Here is a 26,996-nt window from a genome sequence, read left to right on the forward strand (position 1 = left end):
TTCCAGACTCACGAAGAGGAGATCTCAAGCTTGAATCTCTTCAAAGACAAGCTACGCGACCTTTTTGGAAATCCGTTTGGTCGACAAGTAAACGCCAAGAAACCCCTTGCCACACGTGTACAGATGTCGACCGAGGCCTACGTGTCATGCATTTTCGACGTCTTGGCCCTTTGTGTCAAGACTGACCCGAACATGACTGAGGACGGATAAGGTTAATCACGTCCTCAAAGGCGTTGCTGACGACGCCTTCAATTTACTGGTGTTTACGAACGTCACCAGCATCGATACAATCCTCAAGGAGTGCCGCCGTCTCGAGCATGCAAAAAGCCGCCGGGTATCACAGCACGTTGCGCGACTTCCCAACACAGCTGCTACGTCATCCTGTGACGACCTCTTCCACCAGCCGTCGCGATGTGACAACTTGACCCGCATCATTCGTCGCGAGGTCGAAGCGGCACTACCGGCGGCCCCTTCATTCCCGTCACCTGATCATTCTTTGGTGACAATCTCCTTGATACAGGCCGTCGTCCGTCAAGAGTTGTCCAACGTCGGCCTGCAGCCCATTCGTTCCGTACGCTCGGAACCTCTGTCTCTACGCATGTCCCCACTGCGCTTTTCTTACTCTTATGGACAGCGCAACCCCACCGAATGGTTATCCGTGGACGACAAGCCGATCTGTTTCAACTGCCGACGCATTGGATATGTCGCTCGCCACTGCCGCAGCCACTGGACTTCTCCGACGCGCTATTCGCCTGATTACCACCCTCGCCTCTATAGGGCATCCTTTTCCATTGCCCCTTTTATGCCCGCTCTATCATCTGACGTTGCGACACCTTTGACATGACCCCGCTACTCCCGCTCACCTTCTCCCTCCCTTGGTCAATCTAGTTCGCCCCTGTCACGCTGTGCTCCTTCTCCGACCTACTCGCCGCACCCCCGACCGGAAAACTAGACAGTGCAGCTTCTGGAGGTGAAGCAGCAATGACGACATTCGAACGAAATCCTCGCTTCACATTACCCACGAACAAGAATCTTTTGGACGTTCTCGTCGACAATGTTCCTGTGTGCGCATTGATTGACACCGGGGCACATGTGTCCCTTATGAGTGCTGCTCTTCGCCGTAGGCTCAAGAAAGTTCAGACGCCCGCCCGGAACCGAGTTGTAGAAATCGCGGACGGAGGAACTGTCGCTATTGTTGGCATGTGCTCTGCACGACTCACCATTGCTGAGAGACACACCGTCGTTCTCTTCACCGTCATCGAGCATTTCCCTCACGAATTCATTCTCGGTCTGGATTTCCTTGCCAATCATTCTGCCCTCATTGACTGTTCGGCCGGCTCACTTCGCCTTGACTTGCCTCTTGCCGACCCTGTGGACCCGCCTCCAAGCCGTTTGAGCTGCATGGATTTTATTCGCCTACCACCTCAATCTGTGACACACGTCGACTTGTTGTCCGCACCAGCTGTACCTGACGGTAATTATGTGGTCGCACCAATTCCGGCAGTTACACTTACACGTGGTGTTACCGTGCTGCACACTGTGCTGACAATTACTGGCAACTCCACCTGCCTCCCCTTTGTCAATTTCGCGCTAACAACGCAAGTTCTGCCTCAGGGGATTTCATTGGCTATAATTACCGCTTTGCAGGATGATGAGATCGAGCCATGTACAGTGGAAGATCGTCACAGCTCAGCCCATACAGTGACGTCATCGCATGGTAGTGACGTTGGCATTGAGAAGATGGTTTCCTCTCACCTTACACCTGCTCAAGCTGAAGCTCTTTGCCGCATTCTTGAAGACTATCGCGACATTTTTGACTTTGACAATAGACACTTAGGTCAAATGTCCGTCGCGACCCATCGCATACACACTGGCTATGCGAACCTTATTCATCGACGTCCATATCGTGTTTCTGTGTCCGAACGAGCTGTTGTCCAACAGGAAGTCAAAAGGATGCTTGCAAATGACATTGTCGAGCCTTCCTGTTGTCCCTGGGCTTCTCCCGCCGTACTTGTCAAAAAGAAGGATGGAACGTGGCGTTTTTGTGTTAGATAATCGCCACCTGAACAAAATCACAAAAAGGACGTGTGCCTTTTGCCACTCATTGATGTCGCTTTTATCGACATACGGTCCGGTTGCTGGCAGATATCCGTGGACGACACGGACCGAGAGAAGAGTGCATTTGTTACCCCTGACGGCCTTTACCAGTTCAAGGTGATGCCTTTCGCTCTCTGTAACGCACCCGCCTACTTCGAACGAATGATGGACTATTTGCTTCAGTTGTTCAAGTGGTCCACCTGTTAGTGCTTTCTGGACGACTTCATCGTTTATTCGCCCACTTTTTACATGCATCTATACCGTCTTTCAGCGATTCTTGACGTATTCCGCCGCGCCAGGCTCCAGCTGATCTCGTCAAAATGTCACTTCGCTCGCCGCCAAATCCCCGTCCTTGGACACCTCGTGGACGCCCGAGGCGTGAGACCTGATCCGGACAAAATTCGCGCCGTTGCAAACTTTCCTGTTCCGAAGTCCACCAAAGACGTTCGTAGTTTCGTAGGGCTGTGTTCTCATTTCCGACGCTTTTTGAAAAATTTTGCGACCATCGCATGCCTCCTTACCGACCTCTTGAAGAAAGACGCCCGTTTTTCTTGGGGTCCTGACCATGCCGCATCTTTTTCGCAGCTGACTACTCTCCTTACCACGCCTCCAATTTCGGCCCACTTTGGCCCGTCAGCCTCAACGGAAGTTCGAACTGATGCCAGTGGTCACGGCATAGGAGCAGTGTTAGCACAGCGCCAGCGTGGACATGATCGCGTTAGACCCTATGCCAGCCGACTTCTATCACCCACCGAGCGCAATTATTCAATCACAGAGCGCGAGTGCCTCGCTCTTGTGTGGGCTGTTGTGAAGTTTCGCCCATACTTGTACCGACGCCCCTTCCGTGTCATCACTGATCACCACGGCCTCCGCTGGCTATACTCGCTCACTGGGCGTTACGCCTGCAAGAATATACCTTCGCTGTGGTATGTAAGACGGGACGCTTGCACCAGGATGCCGATTGTGTGTCCCGCTACCCCATCGACGAACCGGCTGATGAGGACGCCATCGCTTGCGTTTTCTCTGTGCCCCAGTTGCTTGAAATCGGCAACGAGCAACGCCGCGATCCTTCATTACGAGCCCTCATCGACCATCTGGAGTCAGTGCCTGGCGACGCCTCTCTCCGGATGTTTCGCCTTGAGGATGGGACATTATACCACCGCAATCTCAATCCACACGGCCTTGACTTGTGCTCGTTATTTCGTCGCACCTGCGTTCGACTGTCCTCCAACAACTTCACGACGCTCCCTTGGCTGGACACTTGGGCGTCTCGCGCACATACGGCCGTCTACGACGTCGATCCTTTGGCCGGATCTTGCCCGCTCCGTGCGGCGCTACGTTGCCGCTTGTCAGCCCTCTCAGCACCGGAAGAAGCCCTCCACACCTCCAGCTCGATTTCTCCAGCCGATCGACATTCCGCCGGAACCCTTTTTCCGTGTTGGTCTAGACCTGCTTGGACCGTTTCCACTCTTGGGCTCCGGAAATAAATGGGTCGCCGTCGCTACTGATTATGCTACGCGGTACGCAATCACCAGAGCCCATCCGACAAGGTGTGCTACTGACTTTGCTGACTCTCTGCTCTGTGACATCATCTTAGTGCATGGTGCTCCGTGCCAATTACTCACTGACCATGGCCGCAGCTTTCTGTCCGCAGTCGTCGAGGACATCCTCCGCTTGTGCTCAACAAAGCACAAGTTCAGCACGTCCTACCACCCACAGACCAACGGCCTCACGGAGCGCCTCAACCGGATCATCACCGACATGCTTTCGAAGTATGTTGCGACCGGCCGCCACGACTGGGATCTTCACTTACCATATATGACATTCGCCTATATATCAACGGGTCACGACACCGCCGGCTATTCGCCATTCTATCTCCTATATGGCCGAGAACCTGCGTTGCTTTTAGACACTTTGTTGCCCTCGGCCACACGTTCAGCCGCTTAATACGCCCGCGACGCGATCGCACACGCCGACCGCGCACGCCAGCTCGCCCGCTCCCTTCTCGAGGCCTCACAGGAGCATCAGAGACGCCTCTATGATTGCCACCATCGCGACGTGCACTTTACTCCGGGCTCTCTGGTGCTTCTCTGGTCACCCATTCGACGATGGGCCTTTCCGAAAAGTTGCTGTCGCGCTACACTGGCCCATACCATGTGGTGCGACAAGTGACCGATGGCACGTATGGAGTCGTCCCCGCCGACCTCTCAGCGTCATCGTCGGCGGCAAGTGACATCGTCCACGTGGTGAGACTAAAGCCATACCATACACCTTTCATAGCGGATGTGTAAATTAAACACCGCGACGGTGCTTCTGCTGCCGGGGGTGATGCTATGAAACAGCTACCACAGCGTGGCTGCGCTGAAGAGGAGGAAGACGACGTGGACCCGCTTGTTATAGCGTCGCCATTTTGGCCTTCCGTTACCTTCCTCTAAATAAAGTTATATAGCATTGGGCTACAGTTGCACGTAACAATATGAAAGAAAATAGTAAATTCTCACAAACCATCGTCCCATCAGACTTTGTTGTTGTTTTTTTCATTCAGAATACTAAAAAAAATCTACCTTCAACTATCCCAGAAAACCGGCCACCATGGGGCAGAATTAAGCTGTTTATTTACAACTTTAGCGTTAGGTGGCTGCTTTCGCTAATGTTATTTCCATTTTCAGGATTAGATGAAATTAGTCCTTGCAATTGATTAGCGCATTAGAGCTTTTTTGAATACGTGCCCAGAGGTTCCAGAAAGGAGCACATCCATGTTGTGACTCAGATAAGTGAGAAGCCTCTTAAGTATTATCAACACTGTTACGTAACCTTCATAGGTTATGATAATGCGCTTAATTTAGTAGGGTGCTCGAGCATTCATACGGGCTTTGCGTATTATTATTACTGAGGCAGCATACATATAAAATATCTTGCACAAGATTTACAGGTTCCAAAACATTATAATTCTTATAGTAAGCGTGGAGTAATAAACAAAGGTCGTTAGAAATGCCACACTTTTCCTACTCTGATCCACTGCGTGATTCGAAGATGTATTCGAGATGTTACATTGCTAAGGCTTGAAAGCGAGCGCCAATATATATTACACTAGCTTTCACCTTTGTGGTGACGTCATTCTTGTCAGCAAAACTGCAGATTACTCGAAAGGAATTTATTTATTTATTTATTTAGTACATACTGCAGACCCTTTTCAGGGTCCAAGCAGGACAGGCATATATTCTTAAAACTCAAAAGATACAGAACACAATGAAAAGAAATATACATAAAAATAAGGAGACAAATATTGCAAACTATTAAGATGTCATAACATGGTTCCAATCGGATATTGTCCGCGGAAAAAAGGAATATTTAAAACAGTCAGTTTTCGCAAAATACGGTGTCAATGAGTGAATGTGATGATGTCGGGTATAACGTGTGGTTAGAGGGGATATGTACTGTGAAGGATCCAAAGCAAACTTATGGTTAAGTAAAGAATAAAGAAATTCAAGGCGATATTTTCCTCTTCGCGTTTCAAGTGTTTCAATATTGTTAGCCGCCATGAGGTCAGTGGGGGAGTCGGTGATTTTAAATTTGGAATAGATAAACCTAACAGCTTTTCTTTGAACCCTTTCTAATTTATCTATGTTAAGTTTAGTGAATGGGTCCCAAACAACCGAAGCATACTCGAGCTTTGGCCTGATGTAAGTGTTATACGTTAGAAGTTTTATGTGAGAAGGTGAATTTCTTAGTTTATGCCTCAGAAAACACAGCTTTTTAAATGCAGAGGAGCATATGTTATCTATATGTGAGTTCCAGGAAAGACGGCTTGTGATTGTTACACCTAGATATTTGTAGCTATTAACCTGCTTTAGTGTTGATGATCCGAGTGTATACACGTGGTTAATTGGGTTCTTTTTATGTGTTATTTGCATCGAAACTGTTTTTTCAGTGTTAAGAACCATGGAAAACTCGCTGCACCAATCAAGAACATTTCGAAGACACTGGTCAAGGTCGTTTTGATCGTTAGTACACGTAATTTGACGGAAAACGACACAATCATCAGCGAACAAGCGAATATGAGTTCCTGGAGTAACCACATTAACAATATCATTTATGTAAATCTGAAAAAGCAAAGGCCCCAAGACGCTTCCTTGGGGCACCCCAGAGGTGCCTGGGAGACAACTGGAGCTGCACCCATCGACTGAAACAAATTGCACTCTATTCGTGAGGTAATCTTGAATCCACGATATTAAAATGTCTGGAAGATTAATGTTTTTTAGTTTTTGAATCAGTTTTTCGTGGTGAACTTTATCAAATGCTTTGCTGAAATCCATAAATATAGTGTCTATTTGACCATTCATATCCAGTGTTTTAGCAAAGGTGTGTACTATTGTAACTAATTGTGTTATTGTAGAATAGCCCTTTCTAAACCCATGCTGAAAGTCGCTTAATATGGAGTGTTCTTCAAGAAATTTGTTAATATGTTTAGCAATAATATGTTCGAGCATTTTACAGCATGCGGAAGTTAAAGAAATAGGACGGTAATTTTGTAGTAATGTGCAGTCACCTTTTTTAAAGATGGGAACAACTCGAGCAGTCTTCCATTCAACCGGAAGTTTTGATGACAGCATAGATTTTTTAAACAACACAAAAAGAAACTTCGCAATTATTTCGGCATAGCGTCGCAAAAATACATTGGGTAAATTATCAGGACCAGAAGAAGTTTTAGGTTTCAGTTCTAAAAGCAAAGCAAATACACCAGGGAGGCTAACAAAGTCAACCTCCGATACAAGAAAATTTGATGCGCTTTGTACAGTTTGTACACCTTCTTCAGAGAATACGCTGTGAAAAAAATAATTAAAATGGCGTGCAATGTCAATCGGATCAGTCAAAGTATCTCCCTCCGCTGTTATTTTTGAGATATGTTTCTTGCTGTCACTCAGGAAGTTCCAAAATTTACTTGGGTCATTTTTAACAAAACTGGGTAATGTTCTGTTAAAGTAGAAGTCTTTTGACTCACGAACCGCACGTTCAAGATTATTTTTAAGCGTTTCAATCTGACTTAACTGGTGGTTTTTTTTCTTAGATCTTTTTAGTTTTCGCTTCAGTTGAATAATCTTTCGCGTCATCCAAGGTGTGCGTTTGTGAACTTTTTTGCGTTTATTCGGAACAAAGGCATTTAGACAATATTGACACATTTCGACGAATCGCTCCCACAGCTTGCAGACATCGTCATTATCATCGAAGCTCGATAAACAAGTTTCCATATGATCAATCACTGCGGCATCATCAGCCCTAGAATAATCCTTGAAACAACGTACGTGACTGGCTTTTTTGTTGTGGTAAGGGGACTTAACTAAATCTATCGATACGCTTACGAGGTGATGGTCTGAAATGCCTGTTTCGACCGATACAGTATGCATAGAATATTGACGGCTAGCAAAAACTAAGTCTAGTATAGAGGAAGATGAACCTTGTACACGAGTAGGTTGATTTACAATTTGAGCTAAATCATGAGTAAGCATGACATCAAACAGAACGTCTGCATTGCTCCCAGACTTAGCACCGCCTTGTAAGCGGTACCAGCACACATCTGGCAGATTGAAGTCACCTATTAACAGTATTTTCTTATTTTGGAAATGAGACAGGTGATGTTGTAGCTTAATAAGATAGTCGGGTGCGGCATCTGGTGGCCTGTAGCAACCATACAGGATGAAAGAATGACCCCAGCAAGAAATTTTTATGCAAAGGCATTCAAGGTCAGGAACATCATATACAAGGTCGCATTCTACAGAGTCTTTTAAGAGAATGGCTACGCCACCACCCCTTGAGGTCCTGTCCTTGCGAACAACTTTATAATGAGGAGGGAATACCAGGTCATCTGCTAAGTCCTCATGTAACCAAGTTTCCGTCAGGACTGATATGTGTGGGTCGAACTCCAGCAGTTTAAGTTCAAGCGAGTCTTTCTTGTTTGCAACGCTGCGTGCGTTAATGTTAACTATTCTCAAGCTTTTTATACTAGATTGGCCCGTGTTACTATGGCAAGACAAGCTATCTGTCTTAGTGAAGAAAGAAGCTGAGGTAAATGAACCACTCACTTTATCGGTGAGCGGTTTCGCAACTGCGTACAACTTCGCGTCACGGGCCGACTTGCGCCGATCCCGTCGTTTTTTTGAACCCTCACTTTATCATTTTTTTCGCAGTCCCAAACGTAAGGAATATTATTGATATATAACTTATCAAACACCAAGGAAACCCTTTCTTTTTTATCTCGGTTCTGCTTCGCGCTATCCCATAGTTTCTTTCTTAGTTCACGAACGTTCTTTGAAAAGTCTTCGCCAATTGAATAATCTTTTCCCTTTAGTTTCTTTCCGTTCTTGAGTATCACAGTTTTATGCCTACTGTCTAAAAGCTTTAGGATTACAGGACGTGTTTTGTCAATTGCCGGTTTACCTAACCTATGTATCCGCTCAATAGGGATAGGGTCGAGTCCTAAAATATCATGAAAAATATCTTTGTTTACGGTTTCTTCAAGCGATTCATTTGTTTCCTCTTCAGTTTCTGGGATGCCATATATGATCAGATTTGACCTCCTACTATAATTTTCAAGATGCTCAAGCCTTGCTTCAAGCCTTTCAATCGTTGTACTCATACAACTAACCTGTTCTTGGCAGGACGTTACTCGGCTCTCAAGCCTGGACAGGGCATCTAATTTGTTCTCTATGTTCAGTAATCTGTTCTCTTTCATATCTTTTATGTCGACTGCAATATCATTAAGTTGTTGTAAAATTCGGGTCATGTCAGGGCCTGGGTTCGATTCAATGTCTCCGGCTAACAATAATAATTTCCTCAGACACAATGTGAAAACCTGTAGCAAGCAACAAAGCCGTGGGCACGGCAGCACCAACAGGAATAGGTCATTAGAACGAAAACATTTTCCATACTTTTTGCTCACCTGCACAAGGAAGACAAACGGATTAGTGCTCCGCATTCTGTCGATGCTGCCATGCCCAGTGGTTGCAAAACGAGCATGAATCCCATTTATAGCTTGAGTGCACTGTGATGCCCCCTGCAGTCCAGGTTCCTGGCAATCAGAACGTGTTGCCGAAGAATGATGATACGGATGCCAAGATTCCAATGCTGGTGGGCGTATTTCTTGATCGATGTCTTGATGCGTTGAAAGATGGACATGCGCAGAGAGGTTCAGCACGCTGATGTCCGGACAGCCAACGTTGAAACACCCAAGAAGGCCACACAGCTGCACAAGGAAGACAAACGGATTAGTGCTCCGCATTCTGTCGATGCTGCCATGCCCAGTGGTTGCAAAACGAGCATGAATCCCATTTATAGCTTGAGTGCACTGTGATGCCCCCTGCAGTCCAGGTTCCTGGCAATCAGAACGTGTTGCCGAAGAATGATGATACGGATGCCAAGATTCCAATGCTGGTGGGCGTATTTCTTGATCGATGTCTTGATGCGTTGAAAGATGGACATGCGCAGAGAGGTTCAGCACGCTGATGTCCGGACAGCCAACGTTGAAACACCCAAGAAGGCCACACAGCTGCACAAGGAAGACAAACGGATTAGTGCTAATGATTTGAGACATAAAACAGCCGAAGCCTGATTGCATAATCGGGTAGATAATGCGCAACATTATAGAGAGAACAAAAAGAAAGATTATGATTTGTACTTAGAATAGAGAAATTTAAGAGTACATTTACGTATCTCATAACGTCGCAGCAAACCCGGGTCATTAGAAGTTGACTTACAGAAAAAAAACTAAAGGCAATGACCGATTAACCGTCCTTTTCAGATGACTGAGTATGGTAACGGAACTAAAAATGCTTCCCATAATGAGTGTGGAACCGGTGGTGGTATGTGTTATGTTTGTGATGATTATTATAATGAGAAAAGAAGCCGAAAAACTTGGAAAAACAAAACTTTTTGATAAATCGAGCGTCGTCCTGAATGAGAAAATACTTGAGAAAATAATATTTCAGCGTATTTCAAATTTCTTAGGAAAACACAGCCTGTTAAGTGACTGTCAGTATAATTTTCGAAGAGGGAGGTCAAGAATGCTGGCTCTAATAGAGCAAAAAGAATTGATATTGCGAAACATTGAATTAAAGCTGCTACGCTAGGGGTCCTAACTTAATATCAGCAAAGCGTTCGACTATAGTAATCATGAACTTTTAATAACGAAGCTAAACTACTACGGTAGTCGTGCTATTAGATTATATATAGGCAAATGCTCTTTAAAGCAGCGGAGTCAACTTGTCGAAATAAACGGCGTCTGCTCCCAGATCAAGCAAGGAAAAGTTGGAGTTCCCCAAGGGAGCATATTCGGCCACCTTCTTTTCAATGTATTTTTAAATGATCTTGTTCTTGAGAAAACCAAAATATAGCATTTGCGCAGATGATACAACCATGCTTTTTTTCGTCCAACATCATTATAAACCTCATTTCGACTGCAAAGTCTGTCCTTGCTAAAACACATACATGGTTACAGGGCAATAGCTTAATAATGAACACTGACAAAACCAAAGCGATTTCATTTCAAGCCAAAAATAAACGAGTGCACTTAGAGATTGACAATTCAATAGGCTCTTCAAGAATTGAGCTTGTACGCTATGCGAAAACGTTAGGTGTGTTTTTTCATAGCCATATGTCATGGACTGATTACATAGACTTCTTGGCAGGAAAACTCGCGCTACTCGCTGGAATACTGTTGAGTTTGAAACCACTGCCACGCATAGCCATACTTCTCTCATAGAATGCTCTCTTCCTAAGTCACATACACTACTCCTGTCTGATGGGGAGTACGACATCGGTGACCAACTTACATAGATCATTCCTGCTTCAAAAAAGGTAATTCGTACCATCTGTATTGCTCTAGCAGATGCTCATACTGCACCTCTCTACAAGCAGTTGAAATTACTTACGCTGCGCTCTCTGTGAAGCTACAGGCTGTCATTAGCCTATCGTAAGGACGAGAAAGAGAATTAGTTGTGCATTACATACTTAATGCAGTTAAGAACAGATAAGAGAACAGCGCAGGATCACTAGAGCAATGACATGTGCCACGTCCTCGAACCAACTGCGCGTTTAAAATGCTCCATCATCGCTTACTACGCTTGGTAAACACACTCATGCGCAATAACGTTTATGGTACGTCCTGCTCTGTTGCCTGTTTGTATGAGTTTTTGAGCAAGCACTTCACCATGACCGAACTTTCTGTTTCATGCTGCTTTTTGCTATTGAAAAATTTGCAATTTTCTGCTTTTTCTTCATGTATAAACTGCGGATTGCTTGGTTTTTGAAGTCTTTTTTCTTATATTGAAATTTTCTTTTTTAATGGCACAAGTTGGTGCCAACATTGTTTCGTGTTGTAATGTAATGTTTGTGTTGTCGTTCCTGAATCAGTGCCTGTGCCTGCCGCTGCTGCCTTCAGACAGTACTGTAAGGACTGTCAGGTGGCTCTGTGCAAATGTTTCCTTAAATCTTCCGTAAATTGCATGATTAGGAAAATAAATGCAATTATGTCCAATTCCACTATTTTAATATTGAAAGTAATGAGATAGAGAGAATTGGCAATATGTAGAAGTGGAGAGCAGGTTTTTAGAGAGCTTGACGAAGCACGTGGAGTCCCCAGGCTACTTCCTCGCGCTATCGTTAATTTTATTCATTGAAGAGGTGCAGACCAATTGCAGTGACCCATTTGCTGTCACAGTAGTTGGCGGGAAGGAGCGACGCATAACCATTGGCACATAGCCAGTGGTTCAAGTCCAGTTGGACATGCCCAATGGCCGAACTTCTCTTACACCAAGATGCGTATTAGGGCACATAACCATTGGCGTATTTCCAGTTACCGAAAAATACATGATATATACAAATATAATACGAAAAGCAAGTGTAGTTCCGAATGAATGCTGCTCGCACTAAACGTGTGCAGAGGATATTCTAGGCAATACAAGGGCATTCCCGGCAGGGTACTTACCTCGTCTGAAATGTTCTATTTAGGCGTTATATCAGCATTAACTTATGCTGCTAAACATTTAAAGGAAGTAGCTGAAGAAGGCAACCACACCGCAACAAGCAGTAAACGAAAAGGAGTAGCCAAAGCGTTGAAAGAAAGGGCATGGTATGGGTTAGAAAGGAAAGGAGTATAGGACTACATTCTAGTTCAGCTTAAGAGGAGGAATAGCAGTTTGCCAATGTGTAAGACGTGGATCAGAAAACAGCTCGTCTATAAGTGTCAGTGCGTGAGCTTTTCTACGCATAAATAAATAAGTTCCAAGCCGACCCAAAAGTTTTTGAAGTAGTTATGAAAGCCTACAAAAACAATGTTTATCTCCGTGTAACGTAGTAATTACTGTGATAGATCATTTTTTCCATATGAGGCTGAATTAGTTGTAACCGTTTCCCTACGAATGAATGCAACCACCAACTGATCTCAAATTTTGCGAGTGAACTATGAAATTAAAAAAAAAACGTCAGCATGTATCTGTTAATTTTTCGCAGCCCTGGTGTGATCAAGACAACCTTTGGGATGCGCCCTGGAGTCAGCGAGCAGGAACAAAAAGAGGTTTGTTTCATGTGCGCTTACTTTAGCTCCAATTCCGGCATTGCGCTCACTGCCTCACCAAGTTGAAAATCCACCTGGCCGCTTACACGCTCCACTTCGGTGTGAATGGCTTAAACAAAAAGAGCGCGCCGCCCGTGAAATTCATGACCTTTGGCAGAAAAAGTGCATCGCCCACTATCCCGCGTTAATACGAGCATGTTGAAACTGATAGCATAATTCATGCTTACGTGAAATTATTGTAGGCGGAGCTTAAATGACATTCATCGTCATCTAGCACATTTGTTGCGTTCTGTAGTAGTGCTTGCAAATATACATCAGACGGACCAGCAGGTTTAAGCGGAGGCAAATGAATCCGGTCTCAAAAACCGGTTATCCGGATTTTATTAAACAGATATTAAGGATATACGCTATATATGACCAGTAAGCCGGATTTTCGAATGTTGGAATATACTTGATTTTCCCCGCTAAAATTATTCCAAGCGCCTTTAAGTTTGATTCAGCTGCCACACATTTAATCTCACAGCCGAATAATTTAATCGAAAGATACATTTGTGGAGGTGTTCTAGGATGTTCAAAATAATCACGAAATGTTATAATTTTGCGCCGACCAAACATAACTGAAGAGCTTTCTTAAAGAGCGTTGTGATGGCACTACAGAACTGCCTTTCTCGCGTGATATTTCATCAAAATTTTGCACTGATATAGACGTTATATTACTGCCGTTAACAGATCAAGCAAAACGTAGCTATTTGATGGCTTTGCTGACATGCATTGAAACAAAGGAGCATCCAGCAACAAGCTTTTCATTCGTATTCTGACAAATATAGGCTGAAAAGAGCGTCACGTGACCTCTGATTATTGTGCTTTCGACAAGACCCACTGCCATGGATATCAAATGAACGAGCTTCGAACAGTCTCTGCGATTATACCCACGTAACGCATCTGAGATCACGTAGATGAGGGTGTTAATGGATATCACGTAACATTCGCAAGCATATTGCTGATTCTCATCCATACTGGCATGGATATCAAACGATCGGGCTTCGAAGGAGCTCTTTGATAGTACCCACGAAGCGTACGCTAGATCAGGTGATGAAGGATGTCACGTGACCCTGCGTAACTTTCGGAAGTCCACATGTGATTCACAAACACAATGACATGGCCGTCAAACTAGCGGGAATCGCAAGAGCTATGCGATGGCATACACGTAGCGAAAGTCAAATCACGTGGGAGACGCTGTCCCGTGACCTCACGTATATTTCGCTGGCCCATACGTGATTCCCAATCATACTGACGCGGATATATAGTATAGTATAGTATAGTATAGTATAAGTTTATTTTCCAGGTTCAACCTGAGGGTTTTCTGGCAAAAAAGCTTCATGAGCAGCTTGACTATATCCCGAAAACCCCTACAAGCAGTAGCACACGAGTGGTCTAGAAATGAGACATACATACAATAGTTACAGTCTATAAAGAGAAAACATTCAGCAGTTATACATACAGAGTCTAATAATCATTGCACAAGAATTTAAATAATAAAATAGAAAAAAGAAACGTTTAAATAGTCAAACAAATGCGCAAAATTAAATAATAGTAATAATGAAGCAAAACATAAAAAAACACAAAATGAGATATCAACAAAATATTTTCGCAACTCAGCTTTGGTATATCCTATTGTTTGTTTATACGTGTTTAGAACATGGGGCAGGTTGTAAGACAACATTTGTAATTTATAATTAGTTCGAAAACGTGGTATATGCAATGTAATAATAGTTCTTGTGTGTTTGTTAGCATGACGCATGTCAGCAGATGACAGAGTCGAATAAAAATAGGCAATGGATGCCGCCGAAAAATACATTTTTTGTAACAATTTAAAGTGATACAAATGGTTGACCCGGACAATGTTATGTGCCTCAAAAAATATTTAGGGGTAGTTGTATTATCAACATCGATGATTATTTGAACAATGTTTTTGCAGTAGGAGAACCTTATTTATGTTTGTTTTGGTCATTGTGGCCCATGCAAAATTGCAATAGGTAAGGCGAGAAAAGAAAAGTGCGTAATAAAGTTGTAATTTACATTTCAAAGGCAAAGTTCCATGATATCGCGGCAGAACCCAGCAGACGGCAGAGAGTTTCTTGCAGACAAAGTCGGTATGGGCATCTCAGTTTAAATTACAGAAAAAATATGCTCCACGTATCTTGTGAACTTCTAATATTTCTACATGGTGATCTTCAAAATGAAGCATGCAATGCAGTCTTATCCGTTTGTTTCTTGCGCGAAATATTATAGCCATAGACTTTGTAGGGTTAATTCTTAACTTCTTCATCCTTGACAACCTTGACAATGAATTAGTAGGCCTTTGCATTTCACCAATAAATCCTAAAGGTGAGGGCCTGAAAGAAGTAGTGTGCTATCATTCGCGTATATCACGAAGTCAGTAGAAGGATCTATGCTTACAATATCATTTATGTACATATTGAACTAAAGGGGTCCCATTATGCTCCCTTGTGGGACACCGCAACTAATAGGCAAAATTGATGAAAGTTCGTTATCTAAACAGACCAATGGCTTCTGTTTTGGAGATATCCTTCAAGAAATGTGATGGGTCTGCCACGGATTCCATACATTTTCGTACACGGATTGCGTATATTTTCGTGCGCGGATTCCGTACATTCCGTACGAAACCCGATCGATAAAACGATCGGGCTTTGAACATGTTCTGCGATGGTGCGCACTTCGCGTACTTCAGACCACGTGGAAAAGAGTCACTTGACATCATGTAACTTTAGCCAGACCATGGGTTTTTACCAACCGTGCCGACATTGATATCAAACGAGGGGGAAGATTAAAAGCTCTGCGATGGTGTACACGTATTTACTGTTAAGTCACGTGCGAAAGGGAATCACGTGACCTCACTATCTTTCGATAGCCCATGTATGATTCCCAACTATACTGACATGGACATCAAACAATCGGACTTCGAAGAAGGTCTGCAATGGTACTCACTTCGCGTACTTCAGATCAAGTGGAAAAGGGTCACGTGACATCATGAAACTTTAGCCAGACCATGGGTAATTACCAACCATGCCGAGATGGATATCAAACGAGCGGGAAAATCAAAAGCTAAGCGATGTTATACACGTAGTGAGCGTCAAACCACCTGGGAAAGCGTGTAACATGACCTCACGTATCTTTTGCTAGCCCATGCGTGATTCCCAGCCATACTAACATACATATCAAACGATGGGGCTTCGAAGAAAATCTGCGATGGTACAGATGTCGCGTACTTCAGACCACCTGGAAAAGGGTCGAAATATCACGTAACTTTAGCCAGACCATGGGTAATTTCCACCCACTCTGACATGGATATCAAACGAACTGGAATCGTGAAAGCTTTGCGGTGCTGCCCACGTAGCGAACTTCAGAGCAGGTAGTGAAGGGTATCACGTGACTTGACATAATTTTCGCAGGCCCATAGATGCTTCTCAACCATATCGACATGGATAGCATACGAACTGGCTTCCAAGAGGCCCTGCTATGGTTCCCACCAAGGGCACGTCAAACTACTTAAAAGGGGAGGTATGTGACCTCACAGGCTTTCTCAAGTCATTGGGTGATTCACAGATGTCCTGGTATGTATACTAAACAAATGGCAATCGAACAGCCAGCGCGACTTCTGCCACGCAACGCCACGAAAAGGGAGAAGAAACGCACGTCACGTGATTTCGCGTTAATCTGCGTTGAACGTGATTAGCTACTGAGTCAATTGCCATGAATACCACGATGGGCGGAATTTACCATGAAAGTGACGTGGTATTGATAGAAGACATGAATTGGTAACGCACGCCATCATCTTTTTTTTCTTCGCACACGTACAGGACGACTGAAATGCTTGCAAATTGTGGTTTCGGTAGTTGCTGTTCACACAATAATGATGCTATCGAATTGTTGTAATGCTCTCGTTCAACCGGATGCTGTGCTACGTTGTGCCTAAATATTATACACTGAGTCAGGATCTTCAGGAAAAATGTTTGCAAACATCGCGAATGCATTGCGTGCTAATATACCTTATTATTTATTCTCCCAGTTTCATTCTGAAACGTCACCCGCATCCCAGAAATAGTTTTTTGTTGTTGGGAAATGAAGCTGTTAGGGAGCTTATGCAGTCGTGATAGGCGATAATAATTTGATATAGACATGTCAGGCAAACGTGTTTGCTAAAGTTCGATTGTGCCTGCCAGGTTGCTCGTTGCGTAAACGGTGCTACATTTTTCTTGCGCATTGGTTAACTGAGCTGGCTGCGCCAAATGAACCGCATGTGCTGTAGAGAAATCTCGAAAAATTTATCACGAGAAATCGCAGCGACGCAGGTTAGGAGGTATTAGAAAACTAGTATCCTTTTGATGTGCATAGTGTAATATGATATTGTTGCTTGTGGAAAGACACAGATGGAAGAAGCTATATGCAGGCTATTTACACTAGAGCCAGGCCGACACTCGCTCGCGCCAAGGGCAGAGACCCGGTGGCTCGTCCATTGAGCATCGCTCAATATTATCGTAATACTACCCCCCGGCGGCAAAAGCGCCGTCACGATGCTGTGAAATATCCAAGGCGCGTGGAGAGTTCTACCGTTTGAGTCGGGCGACGTGGGCAATGCCATTGATTGTTACAGCAGAGGACGTAGTGGGCGTGGCTAGAACGATTTCGCAGGTGACATCGGTCACTTGGAGAAGCACGCGATATGGGCCTGTGTAGCAGCAAAGCAGTTTTTCACAACGGCCAACTTTACGCGATTGTGACCAAAGCAACACGAGGGTGCGGGGCACAAAATGGACATCACGGTGATGGAGGTCGTAGCGTTCTTTTTGTTTGCCTTGAGAGACTTGTAGACGAGCGCGCGCAAGTTGGTGAGCATCGTCAGCACGTGCGATAGCATCGCGGGCATAAGCACTAGTTGCAGCTGTGGTGGACGGAAGCACAGTGTCCAGTGGTAGCCTCGGTTCAGGACTGTACAAGAGGTAAAAAGGAGAAAAGCCAGCACTTTCGAGACGGGAGCAGTTGTACACAAAGGTAATGTGAGGTAGATCCTGGGCCCAGTCACGGTGGTCGTCTGAAACGTATTTGGATAGCATGGCTATAATATATATCAAAACGTTTATTTAATGAAAAAAAATGCAGAAAGCGAGTGGGTGGAGCCCCTAGTCCAGGGCGCCACTGGCATGAGCGGTCCGCCGTGCTTGGTCGAGGAGCGCTAGTTGCATCTCCCGATCGTTGCTGGCGAGCCAAGTCTCCCACTGCTCCCTTCCGGAATGTTTGCCGGCTATTTTTGGTGTATAAATTTTGGGCGGCCTGTTCTGGCAGTCCCACATAATGTGGGCGAGAGTTGGCCGGACTCCGCACCAAGGACAGCGAACGCTCTACAGCGTTGGGTGAGTGGCGTTTTTCAAATAAAGGTTTGGAAATGTGTAAGTCTGTATTCGGCACCAGTCATAAGAGTCCTGCCTGGATAGGTCAGGGTGTGGTGGACTGTACTTTCTTCGCTCGCGCCGCTGGTGCTCAAGGATGCCTCATGGTAAAAAGGGGTTTTCGTCAGAGGGGTCGGCCACTCGGTTGACAAAAGCACGAGTTGCGCCGTCCGCTCTCTCATTGCCCTCGAGTCCTGCGTGACTCGGGCACCAGATGATCATATATGCGTTACCAGATATGCGTTAGGTTGGATCCTAACAGGTGAGTTGTGCTGTGTGGTAGCCTCCCGGTGAGGAATAGTCTACATGCGACTTGGGAATCTGTAAGAGTTATCGACGATTGTCCTAGAGCGTCCTTATTTTTAATAGCTAGCGCGATGGCTGAAGCTTCTGCGGTATTCGCAGATGCAACTCTAGCCTTCGCGCAAGTCACAAGCCCCTGATTTGCGGCCACTCCTACCACTGCCAGGGCGTATTTGTAAGCACCTCATCGAGCGACATGTGTGTAGACTGTATCCGGGTTTCCACCGAATTGCTGCATTAACTTTAGAGCTCGAGCACTTCTACGTCCCCGGTGGTATTTCGGACTCATGTTCTTAGGGATTGGGGCTACTATGATCCTTTCACGAAGGACTCTGGGCAGAGATTCGAAATCTTCTCCCGCATACTGTGGACGAGTCGGGTAACCCACGCGGCAAAGTAATTTTCTGCCAGAGGAGGTTACGCTAAGCCGCTGCTGTTGAGATATGAATGTCGCTGCCCGTAGCTCCTCGTAGTTATTGTGAATCCCGAGGGCCAGCAGGCGTTCACTAGAGGTTTCCTGTGGTAGGCCGAGAGCTGCTTTGTACGACGTTCTAATCAACGCATCTAGGGCCTTTAGTTCTGTTTTCGTGGGGTCCTTGAAAGGGAGGCTATATGTGAGACGACTTAGCACAAAAGCCTGAACGAGCCAGATCATCTCTGTTTCCTTGAAACCTTTTCGGTGATAAGTTACTCTACTGATCATACGGGAGATCCGTTTCACCGTGTCCTAAGGGTTAAAATTGTGTGATCTACTCGTTTGTTGCTTTGCAGCCACAGTCCGAGGACTCGCATTTTCTGGACCTCCTTTATCTGGCTGTCTCCTAGAAAGAGGTAGACCGGCTCGTGAGTTTCAAGGCCTCGACCTCGTATCCAGATAAATTCTGATTTATCGGGAGCGCAGCTCATTCCACTTCTGCGAGCGAAGGTTTCAACAACGGTCGCTGTTTCTTGCAGGATTTCTTCTATTTGTCCTAACGAGCCGCTGGTTGCCCATAGGGTAATATCGTCTGCATATGACGCGTACGCTATCCCAGGTATGACGTCGAGTGTTTTTTCTAAGCGTCTTATGCCGATATTGAAAAGAAGGGGGAAGAGTATCGCCCCTTGCGGTTTACCTCTATTGGGCGTGGGAAAAGGGTCTGAGCGCGTAGTGCCAATGCCTATTGTCGCGATGCCAGAGGTCAGGAAAGAGCGGGCGTAATCATAGATTCTTTGTCCACAACCGATGTCATTTAGCTCAGATAAGATAAGTTCATCTGAAATAGTGTCGAATGCGCTTTTAAATCAAGAGCCAGAACGAGATGTTCCGCACCAACCATGGTGTTGCAAAGAACTTCTTCGCGAAGTAGCAGGAAAACATCTTGTGTCAACAAATGTTGGCGAAAGCCGAATATGTTTGTGGGGAACAGGTTGCGGTCTTCAATGTAAGACGTGAGACGTGTGTGGATCACCTTCCCAAATAATTTGCCAAGACAGGAGGTTAGTGATATCGGCCTGAGATTTTGTACATCATGAGGTTTTCCTGCTTTCGGAATAAGCACGATTTTGGCCTCCTTCCACTGTTGTGGAACTATGCCCCTCTCCCATATCTGTTCATTAAAATACCGGGTAAGCTGTTCTAGGTGCTCGTCGCTCAGGTTCCGGATCATAGCATTTGTGAGCTGATCTGGTCCTGGAGCAGTGTTTCTTCTCGCAGCTTGGGCTGCCGCGAAGAGTTCTGCAATAGTTATCGGAGCGTCTAGCACCGCGTTTTCTTGCCCTTGGTATGGCAAGGTGCATGGGGGAGTGATTACTGCTCCTACGTACTTCTCTTTAAGCTTAGTGAGGAGGGCCTGATGTGTTCCTGAAAATTCTCCGGCAAGTTTTTGACGAGTGCGGTTATCGGCCGTTTTTGTTTTTCCTGGTTCGATTATGGTGCGAAGAATCGCCCATGTCTTGGAGGTGTGTAACGTTTCGCGAAGTGAGTCGCAAAAGCTCGCCCAACTTGCTGTCTCTAACTGCTGTGCGTAAGCGTTTGCCCACTCTGATGTTTCAGTAATTCTGTGGTGCAGTTTGCGATTAAGTCAATGTTTTTTTCCATCGTTTAGTTAGCCCCCTTCTGGCTTCCCACATATGTAGCAGATGGTTGTCAACTACCGGCGTTTCCGCTGTGAGCGCTAGCCGCTTAGATGTTGCTTTATGAGCGTCTCGTATGTGTGTTGCCCACTCTTCAGCGTTCTCAGGTGATATCTCCAGCATGGGGATTTTGCAATAATTTACCCAGTTCGTGATTACCACCTGGCCAAAGGGTCGCCGAATTTTCGGGGAGCCTACACATACGCTGATAATGAAATGGTCACTGCCTAGATTTTCTCCTAGATTGGTCCAGAATACCTCGTTGACATTAGTGTGAATGTGAGATATGGAAAGGTGTCTGCACTGACGCTGTTACCTAATCTGGTCGGGATTTGAAGGAGAATGATGAGTTGGAGATCATATGCTTGGGCCGCTTGCTCGAGCTCCCGGCCTTTGTGGGTGTCTGTTCGGTAACCCCAGCTGGTGTGAGGAGCATTGAAGTCCCCAAGAAGCCGTAGTCTATCCTGGGTGCCGGAGTGACACATGACGTACCGAATGATGGCCTCAATATCGGCCCTCCTTTCTTTAGGTGGGCTCTACACGTTCGTGATTATGGTTTTTGCCTTGCTACGCTTCTGCGGTAGTATTGTTACAATTTGATGGTTGATGCTGCTAGTCGCAGATAATCTATACTGATTGCCATGTCCTTGAGCACCATCGTCGCGACCTTAGGGTAGTCTGGGTGGGATATCGTGTAGTAGCCAGTCAATCTGACCGGCTTGTTACCGATCTCCTGCAAACAAAGAACATCAGGTTTGGCTGGCACCGTATTAATGCATTGTTGTAGAGCTGCCGCCCGCTTGTGGAAGGTGCAGCTGTTCCATTGCCAAATTTCGAGATATTAGGGATGTACTCGCGTTCTACTCGCCATGATTAGTGATTTCGCTGTCCGAGGTCGTTATGGGTCGCGGACGGCGGTTAGATTGAGCGCTGGGGCTAATGCTGGCTCGCTTACGAGCCGCGCTCTTTGCACTGGCCACCGATTCATCGACGCAAGTTTTCAGGCTTTGAAATTCAGCGTACATCTGCTGCTGAAAATTTTGCATAGTTTGTAATGGACGCGCAACTTGTTGGAGTGTGACCTCCATGGAATTCGGCGTCGTTATAACCTTGAGAGGCGTGCCTGCTGCTTTGGTATGTGCTCTTTTTCTTTCGGTACAGCGACTAGCGTTGAGGGAGGCCAACTCTCGCTTAATTTCTGCCAAGCTCTCGGTAAGGAGCTTGTTCTCGTTAATGATCTTCCGATATTCGGGATTTTCTGTTACACGAGCAGTAGGAGAAACGACTCGTGCCCAGCTTACCGTGTTATCTTGTGGCGCTTGCTTGGTCACAGTGCCGAAAGCCCTCGATTTAGGCAATTTTGGTGATTGGGAATGAGGTGGGTTTTTGGGATTGGAGTTATTTCGGGTCTGCGATCTTGACCTGGATCGACGGTGAGTCTCTGATACCTCCGGTGAGCGATCCGATGCGGATTCCCCATCATCGGAACTTAACCAACGTAGGCGTTGAGGTGGCTTCGTTGAGCTGTCCTTCCGGGTAGTCCGTTGAACGACAGTCCTCGGCGTTCTTTTGCTTTTGCAAACAAACGCCGTTCTTTTGCAATAAGGTGATCCTGGCTACGCTGACGTTGGGCTAAGACGGCACCTATGCCATGACCGCTGGCATCTGTACGCAATTCTGTAGGGGCATCAGGGTCGAAGTTGGCGAGAATGGGTGGTGAGGAGAGAAGAGTAACGAGGCGAGAGAAGGCGGCGGCTTCTGCAGTACCCCACGAGAATTGTACGTCTTTCTTCAAAAGATTAATGAGGGGTCTAGCAATTGCCGCAAAATCTTCAATGGAACGACGAAAGTACGAGCATAGAGCTACAAAACTTCGAAGGTCTGCGGCTGTTTTCGGAACCAGAATGTCTGGGACAGCGCGAGTTTTGTCGGGATCAGGCTGTACTCCAAAAGCGTCAATGAGGTGGCCTCGAAGAGTAATTTGGCGGTGGCCGAAACGACATTCGACGAGTTAAGTTGCAGCTTCGCCTTTCGAAATGTATCAAGTATAGCTGTTAGACGCTCAAGGTTAGGGTCGAACGTGGGCGAGAAGACGATGACGTCGTCGAGGTAGCAGAGACATGTGGACCATTTGAAACCTCGGAGCAAGGAGTCCATCATACGCTCAAAGGTGGCTGGGGCGTTGCATAATCCAAATGGCATTACTTTAAATAGGCATAGGCCATCAGGTGTGATGAACGCGGTTTATTCTGTGTCCATATCGTGAATAGCAATCGTTCAGTATCCAGAGCGAAGGTCAATAGAAGAGAAATAGCTGGAACTGCGGAGTCGGTCTAGGGCGTCGTCAATACGTGGGAGAGGATAGACGTCTTTAGTGAAGCTGTCCGGATGACGGTAGTCTACACAGAAGTGCCACGTGCCATCCTTCTTCTTAAGGGGGTTGGGACACCAAATTTTGAGGCTATAAAAGCATGTTGTAGGCTGCCTCCGTATGCAAGGACACCCAGAACGAGGTATCGGACGCTGCAAACATTTCAAAATAATTTTAATTCAGCTCCAAAAAGTCATTAAAAACTCATTCTCGTAGTCGAGACTCATCGCTAGCGCGCCAGCTTCTACGTCACAGAGGAGGAACGAAAATATTGACGTCATAGCACACAAACACAAAAACGTGACGTATGATGAGTAGCGATGAAATGCCGATTACGGAGCCTGCTGAGGCGAGCGACATTGCATAGCCTCCACTATGACCGAGCTACAGGCATATAGAAATCCTTTCTTAATGCAAAGAAGGGGTAAGGCGTGCAGACACGGACACAGGAGGAGAGAAGTGGACAACACGAACGCCGCACGGCGGCCCGCGAATGGCAAACTGCGTGCAGCGAGTTGCCGTGCCGACGGGCCTTTGCACGTTTGAGTGTAAAACAGTAGCCGGCCGACTCCGAAAGGGACCAGGGTATGCGGCGTTCGTGTTGTCCGCTTCCCTCCTCGCATAGTCGCATAGTTCGGCAGCTCGGAGTGGTCTCTCCTTCGCTTGGCCTTTCTCAATGTGAAGGCCCGTCCACGTTACCGGCACGGAAACTCGCCGCACGCCGTTTGCCGTTCGCGGGCCCCCGTGCGACGGCGGTTTTGCTCGCGAACGGCGAGATTTCCTAGCCGTAGAGAGCACGGGCCCTGGACCCATTTGTGCGCCAGCCGTACGGCGAAGCGGCCAATCAGCGTCCGAGGAGTGGTCACTCTGTGCACCGACGGCCCCCACCTGTGATCACAGCTTCACCACCTGTGATCGTTCGGCGCCGCCGATATCGTGGCTAGGCCTTTTCCGGTTCACTTCGAAGCTAAAGATTACGGCGCTTCGGAATGAATCACCGACTCTCACAAGCCGCAATATTTTCTTACCGTTGTTGTCGCTCTTCGCAATAATTATAATAATCGCGACATGCACTTCGAATCGCCAGTTGACCTCTGCTGGCAGAGGACGCGTATGCGCGAGCAGACGACGCAGCATAGTTTTACGTCACTATTTTTTGTGTCCCATGTGACCAAGCCATCTTGCGTTTCCTCCTCTGTGACGTCATAGCATCCCCCGGAGCCCAGAAACCGAAACCGAAATCGCTCGGTACAATAATGCTATTATTAAAATATTTATCGGGTATGTGAATCCCGCTGTGTGTATCGTGCTCCCTGAAGCATGACGCAACGTTTGAATCAACAAACGCATGAACGAAACTTTTGATGTCTCCACCCCTTTAACCAACACTGCAGGTAACGCCCAGGGACACAAAGAAGGCTCAATGATGTTCTTGTATCGCATTTTGTTCACTTAACTTTGAATTACTTGGCATTTCGACGCAGACCCTCGATACGGTCGTCGGCAAATAGGAGTAGCATCGCCAGTAAGAATACGATGCTTGACCGCGAGCGTCTGGCCTAAAGGGCGACCGTCGTAGTCGAAAATATCTCTGTAGGACAATAATACTTGGTAAACGTCTTCAACCTGCGCAGAAGATAGGTCCGTCGCAACCGTTTTCTGTGTCTTGGGATCGCGGCCGATCTGGCACGATGGGCCTGCTAAGCTCACAAGAAGCATCGGTCAATAAAGTTGCCAGGTGATGGTCGCCGAAACAGTCAACGTTGGCAAGGCAAATACCTTGCGGTAGAATTTGCTTTGCCAATCCAAAGTTAAAGATAGGCTTGAGAGTGTGGTTCGCAGTAATAGTAAGTATGCTGTGAGGCACGGTAACGTCATACTGTAGTGGAATGTTGGGCAGAGGAGTGAGGAGGTACTCGCCATTAGGGACTGCTGCGGAAGAGTAGAGTTCAATATACGCTATTGATTTTGGCGGTAGGCGAATAAAGCCGGTGGAGCGTAGGCGGCACTGGGGTGCGTCAGAATGTTCTGCGAGAATCGGCAAATCAAGGCGAAGGGTACTAGCAGAACAGTCCATAAGAGCAGAATGCGCGGGGAGCAAATCGAGGCCGAGAATGAGGTCGTGGGGGCAATGACCAATGACGGTGAAGAGGACAGGAGTGTGGCAGCCGGCGATGATAACACGTGCCGTACACAAGCCGATGATAGGCACAGTACCGCCATCCGCAACGCGGATGACGCGTGCCGAAGCTGGGTTGAGGAGCTTGTTCAGTCATCGTCGGAAGGGAGCACTCATAATAGAAAGATGTGCCCCTGTATCGATGAGTGGCATGACAGGATAGCCATCGACGTCAACGTCATGAAGGTTTTGGTTCGTGTGTAACGAGAGCAGATGATTTGAGGGCAGGGTGGACAACGCAGCTTCAGTTCCAGAAGCTGCAGTGCCTAGGTTTCCGGCTGGATCCGGGAGGCGATAGGCGATGAAGAGAAGCGACGGGATTGGGACGAACGAGACTGTTGGCGTCGAGGTGAGGGCGAGCGGCTGTAGCGAAGGTTCGGGGCAGGAGCATCAGCGGCAATGGGTTCATGGCGGGTGGCATAGGGAACACAACGTCCAAAGAGGCGAGAGTGAGTGGCGGTGTATGTCCGAGGAGGTTTGTGGCCATCCGTTGCGGCAGTGATGATCGACGTGTCCGATGCGACAGCAGTGGAAACAGATCGGCCTGTCATCAGGGGTATGCCAGTCAGACGGGCTGCGGGAGATGTGGCAGATAAGGACTGCCGGGGACGATGAGGACTGCTAGAGAACTGGGGAAGCGTGGGTGGAGACGATGAACACACGGAGTTGAAACCCATGTTCTGAAATTCCTGTCTGACGACGGCCTGAATCAACGCAATCGTGGTTGCTGGTGCATCTGGAGGCGTCGCGGAGAAAACTGGCAAACAGGCGGCCTGGAGCTCGCGGCGAACAATATGGCTTATGTCGTCACAGAGGGTGGTCTGGCGTGGTCGACCCTCACATGTCGACGTAGCAGCTGTGTTGGGTAGCCGCGTGATGTGATGTGCGATACCGTGGGTCTTAGCTTGTTCAAGGCGATGACATTTTTTGATGATGGTGTCGATAGTCGAGACGTGGTCGAAAACAAGCAAATTGAAAGCATCGTCGGCGACGCCTTTTAGCACATGCGACACTTTATCTGCTTCAGACATAGTATGGTCAACTTTGCTGCAGAGAGCCAAGACGTCGAGGTTGTATGAAACGTACGGCTCTGTAGATGTCTGGACACGAGACGCAAGAGCCTTTCTCTCGGCAGCCTTTCACCCAATGGGGTCACCGAACAGCTATTTCCCTGAGCTTTTCTTTGAATCTGTCCCAACTGTTTATCTCGTCATCATGCGTTTGGCGCCACACGCATGGGGTGCCGCGGAGATAAAAGATGACTTGGCGAGCATGATCGTTGGGTCGCACCTGTTATTAGCACTGGCTTGTTCATATAACTTGATCCATTCGTCAACGTCCTCTCCCTCCAGGCCAGAGAACACACCGGGGTCGCGATGTTGGGCAACCGTGATGATTGGAGCAGTCGGACAAGCCGAGGCCATTGCAAAGGCGGTCTCGTCACCGGGAGACATGGCGACAAGCTCGATGTACCGACCACTTCGGAATTCCGTGGCGAGGACGGAGATCGCTGACCTCCACCAGAATGTTACGTGTGGAAAGGCACATATGAAAGAGGCTATATACAGGCTGTTTACACTGGAGCCAGATCGCCTAGCCGACACTCGCTCGCGCCAAGGGCACAGACCCTGTTCGTCGCCATTTCGCGGCGGCTCGTCCCTTGAGCATCGCTCTATGACATCGTAATAGTATGACACAATCTCGTCATTTACGCACGTCAGTGCATCGCGAAGAGCGCGTATGGATAAAAATGGCGAAATGAAATATTAGAAAAAATTAGTAATGATACAGTGCAATGCTACACGAGTTCAGGCATTGCGTTGTTGGAAGTAGAGAAATAATACCGAGATAATTTTGACCGATTTTATTCTTTTAAAATCTTCCGCTCCATCGTGT

General features: G+C 46.7%; 1 protein-coding gene across 2 annotated transcripts in view; it reads left to right on the forward strand.

Moving 5' to 3' along the window:
• The window catches only part of LOC135916613 (cyclohexanol dehydrogenase-like), a 61,237-nt gene that overhangs the window by 20,273 nt on the left and 13,968 nt on the right, over nucleotides 1-26,996 (forward strand). For both annotated transcript variants that reach the window (XR_010568986.1, XM_065450042.1), the window contains one exon: nucleotides 12,601-12,664. Coding sequence is in view for 1 of the 2 variants with exons in the window: in XM_065450042.1 (XP_065306114.1) it covers nucleotides 12,601-12,664 (64 nt within the window). In the remaining variant the exon portion in view is untranslated. The remainder of the gene's footprint in view (nucleotides 1-12,600; nucleotides 12,665-26,996) is intronic.

This window comes from Dermacentor albipictus, chromosome 2 (genome assembly GCF_038994185.2).
Source record: "Dermacentor albipictus isolate Rhodes 1998 colony chromosome 2, USDA_Dalb.pri_finalv2, whole genome shotgun sequence".
In the NCBI taxonomy this organism is placed as follows: domain Eukaryota; kingdom Metazoa; phylum Arthropoda; class Arachnida; order Ixodida; family Ixodidae; genus Dermacentor; species Dermacentor albipictus.